This window comes from Orycteropus afer, unplaced genomic scaffold, assembly GCF_000298275.1.
Source record: "Orycteropus afer afer isolate SDZICR_OR568_19922 unplaced genomic scaffold, OryAfe1.0 scaffold00026, whole genome shotgun sequence".
Taxonomy (NCBI): Eukaryota; Metazoa; Chordata; class Mammalia; order Tubulidentata; family Orycteropodidae; genus Orycteropus; species Orycteropus afer.
In genome coordinates, this window is record NW_006921613.1 from 5,841,491 (window position 1) to 5,858,634 (window position 17,144).

Consider the following 17,144-nt stretch of genomic DNA (forward strand, 5'->3'; position numbering starts at 1 on the left):
CAGCAGCACAATTAATGGAGAAAAGACTGGAAATGTCAGGGATTTCATTTTACTTGGATCCATAATCAACACCATGGAAGCAGCAGTCAATAAATCAAATGCCATATTGCACTGGGCAGATTTGCTGCAAAAGACCTCTTTAAAGTTTTGAAAAGCAAAGATGTCACTTTGAAGACTAAGGTCACCTAACCCAATCCGTAGTATTTTCAGTTGCCTCATATGCTTGGGAAAGCTGGACAATGAATCAGGAAGACCAAAGAAGAGTTGATACTTTTGAATTGTGGTGTTGGCAAAGAATACTGAAAATACCATGGACTGCCAGAGAACGAATGACTCTGTCCTGGAAAAAAATGCAGCCAGAATGCTCCTTGGAAGCAAGACTGGCCAGACTTTATCTCACCTGTTTTGGTCATGTTGTCAGAAGGGACCATTTCCTGGAGAAGGATATCATGCTGGTAAAGTGGAGACTCTGTGAAAAAAGGGAAGACCCACAACAAGATGGATTGACACAGTGGCTGCAATGATGTGCTCAGGTACAGCAAGGATTGTGAGGATGGCACAGGACCAGGCAGTGTTTTGTTCTGTTGTGCATAGTGTCGCTATGAGTCAGTGCCAACTTGATGGCACCTAACAACCGTAACATATGGCCCCACACCATACCAATCAAATCAAAACCACTATGGGAAGAGGCTGGCCATGTGTAGCACTTTTTTTTTTTTTTTTTTTTTTTTTTACAAACTTCTCAAAAGATCCCTCTAAGTGTAGCCACAGTTGAACACTGCTGCTCTAGGCTATTTAGATACTTGAATTTCCATTTTTCCTTACTTCCTTAGAAAAGTGCACCTCTAATATGTCCAGGAACATACTTTTTAAATTTTTATTTTATTTTTTTTTATTTTTATTGTGATTTGGATGAAAGTTTACAGAGTAAATTCATTTTTGATACAGCAGTTCATACACATTTTGTCTCTTGACATTGACTGCAATTCCCCATAATATAACAGCTCTCTTCCCACTTCCTCCCCATAGTTACCTCTTCCTTGTGTCCTTCCCTCCCATGCACTTCCATCCCCTGAGCTGTCTCCCTGTGTAAACATTGAACATCTGTCCAGGGACACACTTTAATAATAGAGAAGAAACAAACGAATTAAGGAAAAGATCTCCACAATAGAAGAAAAGGACAGACAAATGAGATGGGAGCAAAGGTGGAGTTTCAGAGCAGCATGAATCCTTTAAAATTGAGCGTGAGCTCCCTGGCTTTGCAAGAAAAACTCTGTAAGAAGCATGGGAAAAGATTAGGGAGTGTACGTACACAGCCCATAAGTTCTGAACTGAGAAAGCTAAAAACCTTTCCTTTCAGACTTTGCCTAGCGTTCTTCCCCTCAGGTGCCAAGGTGACAGCAATGTGATTGGCAGTTATAACTGATTTATTGTTCCTAGAGTTCATGGCATTAAGCTTAGTATTGTAGATAGGTGCAGAGACACAGAAGTTTCAACACGATCTTCATTTTGCAAAAATGTTGAGCCACTGGTTTTTAAGTACTAGAGACAACAAAAATTTATCCACTCAACAAACATTTATAGAGCTCCTACCATGTGCCAGATATTTTCTAGGTACTGGGTAATGAACAAAATCAAGTCCCTGTCCTCATAGAGCTTATTTTCTAGTGGGGAAGAAAGCAAAATAAATAAATACATAATTAGGGTAAAAAGTATAAGGACTGAAGGCAGGCATACTGGTTTATATAAAGTTTTCAGGAAAGACCCTTTTGATAAGGTAATCTCTGGACAGAGACCAGAGGAATTGAGAAAGGAAGTCATACTGATACCTGAGGAAAGAACATTATAGGCAGAAAAATAGCAAGTGCAAGGCTCTTGAGGTGAGAGCATGCCTGACATGTTCAAAGCAAAAAGACCTATTTGACTGGAGTAGGGTGAGCTGAGTCTGGGGGTGAGAGGAACAGAGCTAGTTCACATAGGTGCGAGTAGACCTATGGTGAAGATTTTGGTTTTATAAGTGAGTGAGATGAGAAAGGAAACTAGAAGCTTTTTAGAACAAGAGTGACATCATCTGGCCTACATTTTCTTAAAGAATTGCTTGGGTTGGGCATTCCTACTTCCGTAGTGATACTGCCTCAGAAACCCAAGGAGGGGTCGCTATGAGTCGGGGCTGACTCGATGGCAAATAACAACAACAACAAGTTGTTGTGTGGGAAAATGCACTATTGGAGGTCAAGGGATGAATCAGGGAGACCAGTTAGAAAGCTATTGCAGAACTACAGGAGAGAGATGATGGTGGCCTAAGTGAGCTAGTAGAAATGGTAAGAAGTAATTGGATTCTGTATATATTTTGTAGGTAGAGACAACAGGATTTGTTGATGGATTAGATATGGGGTATAAAAGGAAAGAGTCAAAGATGATGGCAAAGTTTATAGCCTGTGAAACTGGAAGACTGGAGCTACTGTTTATGGAGATGGAGAAAACTACTAGAAGGCAAGTCCCATAGGGAATGAAGAGTTTGATTTGGAATAGGCTTAGTCTGATGTGCCTGAGCGGAGATGTCAAGAAAACAGTTAATGCACGAGTTTGGAGTTCAAGGGAGAAGTCAGAGCAGGAGATATAAATTTGGGAGGTATCACTGTATAGACATCTAAGATTCATATGTCCCCAAACTCAAGAATTTCTCCATTTAATAAGCTATTAAAATATCTCTTTTTATGTGACCTACTTACCCTGAATAATTGAACTCTTACGCAATAGCTGTGCTTTTTTATCTCTCAAAGCATTTCTCAGGAAGACTTTCACTGTTATATAAAACTATTTTTCTTTTCTTTTTTCCAGAACTGAAGCCACGTGGTGTAGCAGTCAATTTGATTCCAGGGTTACCAGCATACATCCTGTTCATGTGTGTTCGACATGCTGACTATCTAAATGATGATCAGAAAGTAAGGTCATTGCTAACATCAACAATTAACAGCATCAAAAAAGTATTGAAGGTCAGTTCATGTTCAACAAAATGAATATTAATAATTATAGAATCTGCACAGATGAGGTTTTTCTTTCTTAGAAGGAAGTTTCTAGTCTTAACTGAGGACTCCCATTATTACTTGCATATGCCTTGCAATGTGTCTATATACATTTTTTTTTTTTTAATAGTGATTTTGGTAAGAGTTTACAGAGCAAATCCACTTTCCATGCAGCAGCTCACATGTACTTTGTCTTATGACATTGACTATAATTTCCCAAAATGCAACTGCTCCCTTCCCACTTCCTTCCCATAGTTACCTCTTCCCTGGGTCCTTCCCTCCCTGCACTCCTGCCCCCGAGCTGTCTCCCTATGCATACACAGCCCTTCTTTCTCCCATGATTGTTCTCTCCAAGGAGTGTATCTACCTAATGTAAATGTTCAACTCATACGCCTGTCTTTTGTTAGGCTGGAAGCCACAGGTGTGGGTTCAATTCCAGACCTGAAGGCACCTAGGGGCCTTAGTCTCAGTGGTTCCATCAGGCTCTATCAGACCAGCAAACCTAGTCCCTTTTTTTTTTTTAATGATTTTGGGTTTTATTCTACATTGTTCTCTCACTCTATCCAGGATCTCCTACATATATCCCCCTCTGAGTGGTTGACAGTGGTAGCCGGGCAGCATCTAGTTCTTCTGATCTCATAGTCATATAGGCTGAGGATCGCATGGTGTACCAGTCGTTTGGACTAACTGTTTCCATGCATCTTTGGTTTTCTTCATTCTTCTTTGCTCTGAATGGGGAGAGACCCATCATTGCATCTAGATGGCCACTTGCAAGCATTTAAGATCCCAATCGCTACTCACCAACGTAGGATGGGGAACAATGTTTTGTGTAGTATGTTATGCCAATTGAGCTTGATGGCTCCTGCAACTATGGTCCCAAGCTCACAAGTCCAACTACTCACTCCCTCTGGGTAGCTGGCTGTGGCCAAGAAGTGACTACAACCTTGTCCCTTATCAGCTTTACTATATATCTGGGAATTCTTACAGAACATACACATATACTTGTAGAAACATTGTCTGCCAGCCCTATACATGGTCTTGGGCACACTATCCCCTGCATAGACACACCTAATCATTCAGCCTGTATATCCGTCTATCAACCCGTATATCCACATTTGCCTTCACTGACAACGCAGTACTATATGTGCAAAAGGGTTCATCTTTGTTGTCTGTACCTCCCATGTACCTCTCTATACCATCCTCTTCCTCATTGCCACCGTGTTGATCACTCACATTTGGTACATTGTCCTTCTCTTCACCCAAATCAATACTTATCTCTACTTGTCTAACAGTGTTCCCTCCCCTCCCTTCCCACCCCTGGTAACCAACAAATAAAATTTCCTTCCATATATAAACCATGCCTTAACTTTTTACAATAATGGACTAATACAATATTTGTCCTTCTGTGATTGACTTATTTCACTTACCATGATGTCCTCCAAGTTCATCCATGTTATGCAGTGTTTTGCATTCTACATTGTTTTTTAGGGTTGCATAGTATTCCATTGTGTGTATGTACCATAGTTTGGTTATCCATTCTTCAGTTGATGGGCACCTATGTTGTTTCCATCTTTTGGCTATTGCAAATAGTGCTGCAGTGAACATGAATGTGCATAATCTGCTCTTGTCCTGGCTCTCACTTCTTTAGGATATATACCTAGTAATGGAATGGGTAGGTCAAACGGTATTTCTAATTGCAACTTTTTAAGGAATCTTCATACAGCTTTCCACAGTGGTTGTATCATTTGACAGTCCCACCAGCAGTGTATAAGAGTCCCAGTCTCTCCACATCCTCACCAGCATTTGTTATTTTCTGTCTTGTTGAACTTTGCTGCTAGTGCTGGGGCAAGATTGTATTTCATTGTTGTTTTGATTTACATCTTTCCTGGTGGCATAGTGTCTAAGGCATTTGACTGCTAACCAGAAGGCTGGCAGTTCAAACCCACCAGCCACTCCTCGGAAGGAAGATTGGGCAATCTACTTCTGTAGTGATACTACCTTGGAAATCCAAGGAGGGGTCACTATGAGTTGAATCCAACTCTACAGCAGTGAGTAATGGCTAATGATTGTGAGCATTTCTTCATATGTTCGTTGGCCTCCTAAATATCCTCTTTGGTGAACTGTCTGTGCATGTCTTCTGCCCATTTTTTAATTGGATTATTTGTCTTTTTTGTTGTTGAGGTGTTAGAGTTTTCTACAAATTCTAGAGATAAGTCCCTTGTCAGATATATCATTGCCAAATATTTTTTTCCAGTCTGTAACTTCTCTTTTGGCAAAGTCTTTGGAAGCACATAAAAATTTAATTTTTAGAAAGTCCCATTCATCTAGTTTCTTTTCTGTTGGTGCATTTTGGATTATGCTTGATATTCTGTTTATGCCATATATTAGGGCCCCTTAATTTGCCCCTAGTTTTTCCTTGAGGAACTTTATAGTTTTAGGTTTCACATTTAAGTCTTTGATACATCTGGAGTTCGTTTTTGTGTGTGGTATGAGGTACAGATCTTGTTTCATTTTTCTACAAATGGATATTCAGTTTTGCCAGCACCATTTATTAAACAGACATTCTTTTCTCCATTTAATAGATTTTGGCCTTTGTCAAAAGATCAGCTGACTATAGGTTGATGGATCTATTTCTGGGTTCTCAATTCTATTCCATTGGTTTATGTGTCTGTCATGATACCAAACCAGGCAGTTTTGACTACTGTGGCTGTATAGTAGGTTTTGAGATTTGGGAACGTGAGATCTCCTACTTTGTTTTTTTTTTTTCTTCTTCAACAGTGCTTTGCTTATCCAAGGTCTCTTTCCTTTCCATATAAAGTTAGTGATTCGTTTTCCATATCCTTAAAGAATGTTGTTGAGATCTGGATTGGAGTTTCATTGAATGTATAGATTGCTTTGGGTAGAATGGACATTTTCACAATATTCAATCCTCCTGTCCACAAGCATGGTATGTTCTTCCATTTATGTAGATCGCTTATGGTTTGTTGAAGTAGTCTTTTATAGTTTTCTTTGTACAGGTCTTTTGTGACCCTGGTGAGATTTATTCCCAAGTATTTTATTTTTATGGTAGCTATTGTAAATGGTATTGATTTCCTTATTACTTTTTCAGAAATCTCTTTGCTGGTGTCGAGGAATCCAACTGATTTTTAGATGTTGATCTTGTATCCTGCCACTATGCTAAATCTCTCAATTAGTTCCAGTAGATTTTTGACTGAGACTCTTGGGTTTTCTAGGTATAGGATCATATCATTAACAATTACGGATAGTTTGACTTCTTTCTTACCAATTTGGATGCCTTTGATTTCCCTTTCTTGCCTTATGGCCCTGGCTAGGACTTCCAGTACAATGTTGAATAGAAGTGGTGATAGCGGGCATCCTTGTCTCGTTCCTGTTCTCAAGGGGAATGGTTTCAGTCTCTCTCCATTGTTAATAATGTTGGCTGTTGATTTTGCATATATGTCCTTTATCGTGTTGAGGAATGTGCCTTCTATTCCTATCTTGCTGAGAGTTTTGATCAGGAATGGGTGTTGGATTTTATCAAATGCCTTTTCTGTGTATGCCTTCTTTAAAAACAAGGTTCAAGTAAAAATTAATCTCATACATTTGCTTTCAGTTATAAAGCTGATTGTTTCTTCATAGACAGTAATAGTCTGCTTTTGGGTTTTACTTGAAACTGAATAAAAAGTATTTAGTAGAGTCCATCTAAACAATGAGAGCTCTGGTGGTATAGTGCCTAAGGCATTTGACTGCTGACCTTCGAAGGCTGGCAGTTGAAATCTATCAGCCCTACCTCAGAAGAAAGATTTGGCAGTCTACTTCCATAGAGATAATACCGCCTCAGAAACCCACGGAGGGGTCGCTGTGAGTCAGAATCGACTTGACAACAGTGAGGTTTTTTTTTTTTTAATCTACATAATATGTAACAAATATGATGTTGTAGTTAAAATAGATGTCAGGTAAGTTCAGTAACACATGGCTTATTCACATAGTTCATTTATGTAAAAAAGATGTCTGATAGAAGATTAAATTTTTACTTCCAACTTTTCTTCCTATTTTTCTCCAGCTCATCCCAAAATTTTCCTTTTTACCTAATGTGTCTTGTTCCATGTGAGAAGCAAAAAGGTCTTAATCAGAAAGGAAAGATTTGGGAAAGACAGCAAAATTATATAATAGAGCAGAAAAGCCCACATAATCACTGAGTCATATTGTATAATCCTCCTCTGACTCTCTAGAAATGCAAGTGAACATTATACGTAATTTTAACTCTAGTATTTCTGTGAGGTGCTAAGATAATGGGCTCTATCTAGGTACTTTTCTTTGTGGCTATCTAATTTCATATGAGCTTTGAGGATGGTGCTAAATGAGTAGTTAATATGCCCAATAGACTGAGCATTTTTTGAATTTTTGATAAGTGCTGGTTCTCAGTCAGTCCCTACTGTGCAGGTATTCTGTGTAGTTTCATTTTATAGTAGTTACTAAAGCTTGGCATTTCTGAAGATTTATCATCAAAATTGATGGGTGTCTTCTAAATATAACTTGTTGAATTTTTGTTGTATTGATGCTACATTGCATGTAGATAAACTACAAGTTTTATGACTTCCAGAGTCAACTTCTACAAAAAAGACCACGATGATAGTTCTGTTCCTTTGATTTTAATTGAAGAAGACATCTATCTATTTAGTTTGACTGATTATTAACACTGTTTTGACACCATTTAAAATGTGCATTTGTCTCCCATCCCTGTTTTGAATTGAAGTGTATTTGAGTCTTGCATAATTGTTTTCATTTTAGTAACTGGTATTTTCACATGAACTCTAAAGCAGCTTAACTAGCCAAGGATATATAGAAAATCCATATAGTTTTTTATCTCACAAATAATTTTTATTTTATTCAAAGACTACAAATAGCTTTGAATTGATCTTAATTATTTTCCCTCTGAGATGAGTAAGAAATAAAATTGATTTATTGTTTCATCTTGATGAAATATAGTTTTTTTATTGTAAGAGTATTATTTTGGCAAACAATCTAGTGACTTCTTGAGTAGAGTCACCATTCAGTTTTAAAAATTTTTTAAACTTTCAAAAAGGTAAATTCTGTCATTATTATTTTTTTGTTCCCTTATTATACTTCCCAAATAAGTTAAAATACAAAACCAAAGTTCTGCCCACCACACTGCCACAGATAAATTATTGTCAGTGTTGTTAGGTGCTGTGGAGTTGGTACTGGCCCACATGACCCTACATACACCAGCATGAAACTCTGCCTGGTCCTATGTCATCCTCATAATCGGTGCTACATTTGAGCCCATTGAGGGTCTCCCTCTTTTTTGTTGACCCTCTACTTTACCAAACATGATGTCCTTCTCCAGGACAGATCCCTCCTGATAGCCTGCCCAAAGTTTGTGAGACAAACTCTCGCCATCCTCACTTCCAAGGGGCATTCTGGCTGTACTTCTTCCGAGACAGATTTGCTCATTCTTCTGGCAGTCCATGGTATAGTCCATATTCTTTGCCAACACCATAATTCAAATGCATCAATTCTTCTTCAGTCTTCCTTATTCATTGTCTACCTTTCACATGCATATGAAGTGCATGAAAGTACCAAGGATAAATTAAGTAATATATATTGTGTAATATTAATTTACTCTTACAGAAATTCTATGAACTAGGATCTTTTATCCCTATTTTATATTGGAAGAATTTGAAGCTTAGAGAAATTAAGCGCCTTCCTCAAGGCTAAACTCTTAGTGAGTGGCAGAGCTAGGATTTATATCCATGTCAGTTTGACTGCAGGGTCTGTTCAGTTGAACTGATCCAGCCATAGTTTTCTTCTGGGTGTTACCTCTCCAACATTCTAAGTTTGGTATGTGCCAAAGTGGCAGGGAGGCTGCATCTTCTGACCTCCTCTAACCCCATAAGAGGAAGACAGAATCACCATCAGTAGCCCAAAGCCTATCCCTGTAGGCCAGACATGCCACCTCCCTCCAGCCCTTTCACCAACCGTTCCTCCTGCAGCACCCACCACCTCTCTGCTGGGTTCAATAATTCGCTGCAGTGGCCACACAGAACTCACAGACTACAGGGTTTATTAGGGAAGCACCAGGCTACAATTCAAGTTCAGGAAGAACGCTCAGTCTCTCTCAGCTCACCATCTCTCAGCCAACAGTCTCAGTCTCTCTCCCAGCAACGCATATCTCTCAGTGTCTCTTTCTCAGCAGTGCGTGTCTCAGGAGCACATTTCTCTCAACAGATGTCTTTCTCAGCCAACAATCAGAGAGACCCCTTCTGCCTCTAGGAGACCTCCTTTTGAGCCTGTCAGAGTGGCCAAACTGACCAATCCCTACATCAGAATTACATACACCTGAGAGAGAGTGAACTTCCCAGAAAATTAGTTTGTCCTGCTCCCAACAGAAATACCCCAGGTGGATAACTAACAATCAGGAGCTACTTGGTTGCTCATGGCCAGTTCCACCACAGAGTTTACAAAGACTTATGGCTAGAAAAGCCATACCAGGTAATTTACTACACTGCAGTATGATATGTAAAAATACCACAGCATGAGACTCCACACAAAAAACAAGCCAATTCTCCATGACTAAAGCAGCTTAATACCCACTCCACCCCCCAAAAAAAACCAAACTCACTGATATCAAGTCAGTTCTGACTCATACCAACCCCCACTGGGTTTCCAAGGCTGTAAATATTTACAGACTGCTCCATCTTTTTTCCACGGAGTGACTGGTGAGTAATCCCATCAATCATTACCAATGAAAAATGATCTTTACAAAACATGGTACACATCATACAATCTGACATCGTAGCCTGTGACAGTCACATAGTTTTACTTGGAAGAAGTGGCTGAACTGGAAAATCAGGTGAAAGAAAAATGAAAGACTTCATGATTTGAATTTCATCCAATACCAGTTCAGTCTGTTGTAGCTGTCTGTGGTGCTGGGCCTAGACTTTAACTTGACTGGACAAAATCTCTTATCAAAGGTCAGTTGTGGTATTTTGCTTCCTCAAGTCCTCATAGTTTGAAGTAATATAGAATATTCCATTTTAAAGATGACAGGGGGCACAGTGTCCATGTTGAAAGAAATTGTAGGGTTGATTTGTTTAAAAGTATCTTAGCAAATGTTGGAGCCCATTAATGAAACACATCCTGAATTATTTCTGGAATGAATCCTTTTCCCTAGGTTCTAATAAAAAAAAAAAAAAATTTTTTTTTTGTAGTAATTCTTTAGGTGCAATTACAAGGCCCTAGCTGGGGGTATTCTGAGAATCTATGCAGTTTGACTTGTCTAGAAATCAGTGAAGATTGTCTAGATGAGTGCTTTAGTAACTTCCCTCTGACAGGCCATCCTGTATGTATTGTCTTTGTCAGCTGAGTCCAAAGCCTCCACTAGGAACAATTGAAATTTTGGGGAAGAGTAAATTATTTTTATTCAAATGTGTACTTTAGCCATAGGATGGTATTCTGTATATTGAGGTGTCCGATTTACTTTCTGGCAGTCCTCCTAAAGCTGGAAGAATGTATAGTTTGGTCTGTGAGATACTTAGCCTAGTGGCAGTGTTAGGACCTTAACTGAGTTATCTTGTCTCAGCTAAAAAACTGAATTAGGTTTTATATTCTCTAAGATAAAAAAAAAAGTTAGGAATATAAAATTTTGAGGGCTTTAGTTTGTTTCATTTTGCTTTAAAAAGGTAAATGTCATTTATGATAATAATAATAAAATCTTATAAAAAACCCACTTTTCCCATATAGCCTGCTCATAGTGTGCTTTTACTACATAAAAGCCATGACCACAGAACCAAAGGCAGGTATTTTTGTATAGCTTCCAGGAACCTTTTCTTGGGATGTAGTACTAAAGTTAGTAGAATAGATGATAAAAGGGAAAAAAAACAAACTGCCATCAAGTCAATTTCAACTCATAGTGGCCCCTCCTTGTGTTTCTGAGAAGATATCTCTATGGAATCTTCCTGCTGAGGAGTGGCTGGTGGGTTTGAACCACCAGCCTTCTGGTTAGTAGTCCAATGCCCTAGGCACTATGCCACCAGAGCTCCCAGAATGGATGATACAATGCAAAAAAAAAAAAGAATGTCTAAGATCAGAATTTTAGGAGCTCTGGTGTCATGGTGCCTAAAACATTGGACTGCTAACCAGAAGACTGGCAGTTCAAACCCACCAGCTACTCCTCGGAAGGCAGATTGGGCAATCTACTTCCGTAGTGACACTGCCTCAGAAACCCAAAAATGGGTTGCCATGAGTCGGGTCCAACTCGACAGCAGTGAGTTTGGTTTTTAAGATCAGAACTTGGTTGTTTAATGCCAGATAAAAGTATTTTAGGTTTTCCTTTTTAAGTTTTCTAGGCAAAGGTATACATGAACATTGAAATTTCTGTGAATTTGCATACCTGAACTAGTCGGTAGTGGTCTCATTCACAAAATCATGGTCTTCTCCAAAGTGTCTGCTACTCAGCCCCTTGGGCTGAAAGGCACTTCCCAGCCTCTTGGCTTTTTCAGGCACAATAAATCGGTCAGTATCTTTTCCTCCCTGCCGCTGTGGGCCAGCTCTAGTGAGCTTCCTCCTATTTGAGTGGCTGAGTACAGGACTTGCTCCATCTTATCTCTGATTCACTACTCAGAAAATTGATCTTATTGCTGGTAATAGTTTTAACCTAATCTGAGTTTAAGTGGTTCCAACTCGTTTTTATATTCTTTATTACAATATTTCTGATTCCCTTTTTTGCTTTTAGTTCTTTCATATTCCCTTCATGAACCCCAAGGGAAGTGAACTTGGGTGAGCTGTGACTTGGTGATTTTTTTTTGTTGTTGTTGTTGCTTAAGGGTTGGTTAAGTTAACATCAATTGAATGAGAGAGAATCATTTTTCTAATGGCAAAAAATAAAATAAAATAAAATGAATGCCAAATAAAATAACAACCAGTAAACCCAGTGGTTAGGATTCTGCTAGCAATGATGTTAAGACTTTACAACTGCAATGTGATTTATTTTTGCAATTGCTTACAGTGGCGGCTAAAAGAAAGGGGCTTTTTTGTATCTGTTCAGTTTCTTTTTTTTCAGATTGTTTCTCTAACGGAAAAGCAAATTTACTTATTCTCTGTTTCAGAAAAGAGGTGACGATTTTGAAACCGTCTCCTTCTGGCTTTCTAACACATGCCGATTTTTGCACTGTTTGAAGCAATACAGTGGAGAAGAGGTGAGAAAACCTTGATTTCAAAATCAATATGCTATACTTTATCTGCCCTTTTTAAGGACAATTTTAAAATCACAAGATGTTTAATTATCTGTTATTTTAGTAACCCCAGTTCAGAGTTGGCTTGAAAGTCCATAGGTCTGTTTGATCTTGTCTAATGGGGAACAAGATAGTTTCTTCACTCCAAGGTATACTTTACAGTATAAGGAACCACAATAGAAATAAGACGAGCATTGGTCAATGAATAGTTCCCAAGAATGAATGAAGCTTTTTGTCAATATATTGAGATGGGCTTTTTAAAACCTAATATAGAAATATTGAACTACTTAAAGAAATTAGTCAATTTAGCCTTGCCACAATATGTTAAGGGTGATGAAAGTTAAGATAAGGCCCTTTTTGAATATTGACTTGTATAAAAATCTTTATTGGTTTTGTTTATAAAGATGTGTTCATTAGTTGTTTGATAGACTTCAACATATTTCAAACACTATGTAAAATATTAATAATTACTATTATAAGGGCTTAGTATGTGCCAGACAGCCTTTAATACATATTATGTTATCTAATTCTTACAACATCTCTGTGAAGTAGGTTATAACCCAGTTTTACAAATGAGGCAATTGAAGCTCAATGAGGTTCATCAACTTGCCCAAGTCCACATGACCATAAGGAGCAGAGCTGGAATTCTGGATCTGTCTGCCTCTGGGAGTCTGTGCCCCTAACCGCTGTCCTCCATCCCCCCTCATACGTGGCAGTGAGGGCAGACAGAGAAACTGATCAGTAGCACTCTGTGAGCACCCAGTGAGGGGAGAGGACTGTTCTGGCAAATGATGGGAAACACAAAGACCACCAAGATAATAGTCCCTGAGAAGATAAGACCATTAGTGATGTCCTGTCAGTGCCCACTTTTAGACTATGTCAGTAAGTAGATTGTGGGGATGCAGATGCTTGAACGTGGGCAGAATCCATCAAGTAAGCTTTTATCAGGTAATGTTGCAGTAGTAAAGTGTAGTAAGTACAAAGAGACTGAAAAAAGTGCTTTCCATTTTAACAAATACTACCCAGAAAATTCCTTTTTAAGCCCTGACTGAAAATTAGTGTGGACACCATGAAATATAGTAAAGGGAAGGTTTTTTTTAATTAATTCACCAGTCTTCATAGAAAGCAGTCTATTTTAAGATTGTACCCTTTGTGTACAGTATTTATGAACAAGGCTATATTTAATGACTTAGGTTAAGAGATTAGTACTTTAGATAATTTAGCGTTTGGCAGGAAACCTGCTATTTCATAAGTAAAAACATTGATTGGAGGGTTTTTTGTTTGTTTTGGTTTTGTTTTTTAGTTAAATTCCTCTAACTTGTTTCATTGACATTGCCATTGGAAAGGCTTAAATGCTAAGTTGGCAATTTTAGATATTATCCAAAAGATTGTAGGAAGTAGAAGTGGGATGTGATGGCAACATACAAACATATATCAGGATTGGAGAATGATTACCCTGGCATTTGTATGTGGGGTAGATTGACACTGAGGTAACCGGAAGGTAAGAACATCTACTAAGCAGTGGTTGCAGTAATGCAGGGCTTGGCTTAGGAAGGTAATGTCAGGGAAGAACAGAAAGGAAGCCTCGTCTCCTTGGAGAGACTTAAAAAGAGGATGTTGGTCAAACTAGAGATACTTAGAAGAGACATTCCACTCACGTACATCATTAACTTTGCATTTTGACCCTAGGGCTTTATGAAACACAACACATCTCGCCAGAATGAACACTGTCTCACCAATTTTGACCTGGCTGAGTATCGGCAAGTGCTGAGTGACTTGGCCATTCAGATCTACCAGCAGCTCGTGCGAGTGTTAGAGAACATCCTTCAGCCAATGATAGGTAAGGCCAGCACCCCGCTGAGCACTGCAGTCTCTCCACCACAGCTGCGCACCAGTAAATGGCCACCAGTGACATGCATTTTGGGGCATGTACTGATCATGCAGGAGAACATAAAGTAGTAAGTGAACTTAGGTGGAAATATGGGCCTAATATTAGCTGAGGAATGCTAGAAACGCAGCCATGACCAACTGGGGACACATCAGAATCTCTGCTTCCACATGTTCAAAACGGCAGTGTCTGGTTGTCTTCCCTGATATGTAATGCCTATCTCTTAAGATTTGTTGTTGTTGTTATGTGCCGTCAAGTCGGACCTGACTCATAGCGACCCCTCCTTGGGTTTCTGAGGCAGTATCACTACAGAAGTAGATTGCCTCATCTTCCTTCCGAGGAGTGGCTGGTGGATTTGAACCGCCAACCTTCTGGTTAGCAGTCAAGTGCCTTAGGCACTATGCTACCAGAGCTCCTCCCTCAAGATTAGGTCAGCAGTAGATCTCATCCCTTCTCAAGTTTTCAAAACTTTTGTCTACAAGAACACTACAACATAGGCTTCCTAGGGGCCCATATAAACTAAGGAAGTTAAGAATGTGTGCACTTTGCTCTAGAATGAACCAGAAACCAAATAAAACAAAACAAACAAAGAACAACAGAAAAAAACTCGCTGTTGAGTCACTCTTGGTGACAGCAACCTCACCCTCACATGTTATAGAGTAGAATTGAGCTCCACAGGGTTTTTTTAGCCGTAATCTTTACAAAAGCAGACCCCAGGCCTTTGGTCTGTGGAGAAGACACTCCTTGCTAAGTCAGACACCTCCTGGGGCCTGTAGAATTTGTTCAAAGCAGTTTGGTTTAAAGCAGCAGTGCCTTATTGTCAGGGCAGCTGCTGAGTGACTGGGGTATGGGTGTGAATATATGTGTATTCAGCTAAATGTGTGATTCCATGTGCCTCTCTCTATATGTGCACACTCACTCTGGTGTTAATTTTTGTATTGTGCTATCTATGTTCCTTTGGAATGTGAAAGGAAGTAGCATGTATGAAACGGGAATTAGGCATCATGTACAAATTGCAGGCTGTTAATTTTGAATGCACTGAATTAAAAACAAATTACTTTTTTGAAGTTACCAAACTATTATCTTCAGGCAAATGAAGAGCAGGTTCTTAAAGTTAATCCCAATTCCTCTTTTTTTCCCAACTACCCTTTCTTTTCCCACCCATGTATTTTCCCACAAGTTTTTCATTTCCTTCTTTGGGCTCATAGTATTTATTTTCTACCACAGGCCCACAGTTAACCAACTAGAAACATAAAGTCTGGAAAAGTTGTGGGAGACAATAGTCACTTTTTACATTTGTCTCCTAAAAAGTCATGAATTTAAAGCAACCTATGTCAGCAAGAAAATATTTTTATTATCTAAACAAGAATTTTACCTCTTAGATGCCCCTCTCTAAATCCCTGTTCCCATCTCCCAGTCATCTAACAATAACAACAACAAAGACAAATATTTTGAGTCAATCTGAAGTTGTGTGGAAGCTGTGTTAGTATGAGGAGTTACAACAGAGAATCATGCCTGGCCCCTGCTTTCCAGGGAGTACACATCCTAAGAACAGCCTCACTCCCTCTCACTGCCATTGAGTTGATTACAACTCATAGTGACCCCCATTGGGTTTCTATGGCTGTAAATCTTTTCAAAAGCAGAATGCCTCATCTTTCTTCCATGGAGCAGCTGGTAGATTCAAACCACTGGCCCTTTGGTTAGCAGCCAAATGCCTTAACCACTATACCACCAGAGCTCCTTAAAAACATCCTAGGGGAGATATAAGCCAAGTGCTGTATGACTAAATACAGGGAGCAACTGTGCTGCAGATGAGAGGACTGAGTCCTAGGAGGATGAGGTTGGGTGGGAAACCTTAGCCTGTTAGGTGGGGAGCCCAGGAATAGAGCCCAGCTCTCCAGTCCCACACAGGGACACTTTACCCAGTCTTCTCTAAGACCGTTTCCCAGGGTCTCACCCTTTTTGCTATTTAATGTGTTTGTCTCTGGGCTCAAATATCACTGGAGAATGCTTATTCCTATCTTTTATGCACCTCTCTCTCATAAACCTAACTAGGATACCACATATTTATGCTATTAAAAGCCTTCTTATTTTAGAAATTATACCATAAATATTTTTAATTTCATAGTAATTTCTGTATTTAAGAATTATTCCTTCATTGAACTTTACAATCAGAGGCCCTTTTTCTATAATGTTCTTTTTCCCCTCTAGGTGCTCAGATCATTTTCCTAAACTGAATGTGTGTATGTGTGTATATGTATATGCAAGCACACAAAAACAAGTTGTCTTCCAAATTTCTTTTTTAACAATTACAAACCCCTTCAGTCTCAGGCATGCTGGAGCATGAAACGATTCAGGGCATGTCTGGAGTGAAGCCCACAGGGCTAAGAAAGCGGACCTCTAGTATCGCCGATGAGGGTGCCTACACACTGGACTCCATCCTCCAGCAGCTCAACTCCTTCCACTCGGTCATGTGTCAGCATGGCATGGACCCAGAACTAATTAAGCAGGTGGTCAAGCAGATGTTTTACATCGTGGGGGCCATCACACTGAACAACCTTCTTCTGCGGAAGGACATGTGCTCCTGGAGTAAAGGCATGCAGATCAGGTGAGTGAATGCCTACACCCTGATGGTTTCTTTGAGGCCTGATGGGCCTGCCAGGGCTGTGGAGAGCTGGTTACTTGTTTGAGCTCAGTACAATTAAAGTTCTCTGCCAAGTGGCCAAGCAGCAGGGGAGGAACTAGCTGGACACCACTTTCTTTTGCCCTGGCTGAGTTTATCTAGATCTTTTTGATTGTTGCTTCCTGCCTGTGCCTTGCCAATGGGCTCTGTGTTTGGTAGGAAACCTTGTTCCACTGAGAAGCTAACTTGTTTGAGGGACTGTAGAGATGATGAAAAAAATACATCAAGATGACATAGCTGCTTCCCCTCCTTTGTGTTTTAGTTATATAATAACAAAATATCAAATTATAACA

At 39.4% G+C, this 17,144-nt stretch overlaps 1 protein-coding gene across 1 annotated transcript in view; it reads left to right on the forward strand.

The window, feature by feature from the left end:
* Window positions 1-17,144, forward strand: part of MYO5A (myosin VA) — a 194,827-nt gene that overhangs the window by 168,429 nt on the left and 9,254 nt on the right. Inside the window, exons 36-39 of the mRNA XM_042783688.1 lie at window positions 2,842-2,996; window positions 12,155-12,244; window positions 13,970-14,120; window positions 16,494-16,776. Of these exons, the coding sequence (XP_042639622.1) occupies window positions 2,842-2,996; window positions 12,155-12,244; window positions 13,970-14,120; window positions 16,494-16,776 (679 nt within the window). The remainder of the gene's footprint in view (window positions 1-2,841; window positions 2,997-12,154; window positions 12,245-13,969; window positions 14,121-16,493; window positions 16,777-17,144) is intronic.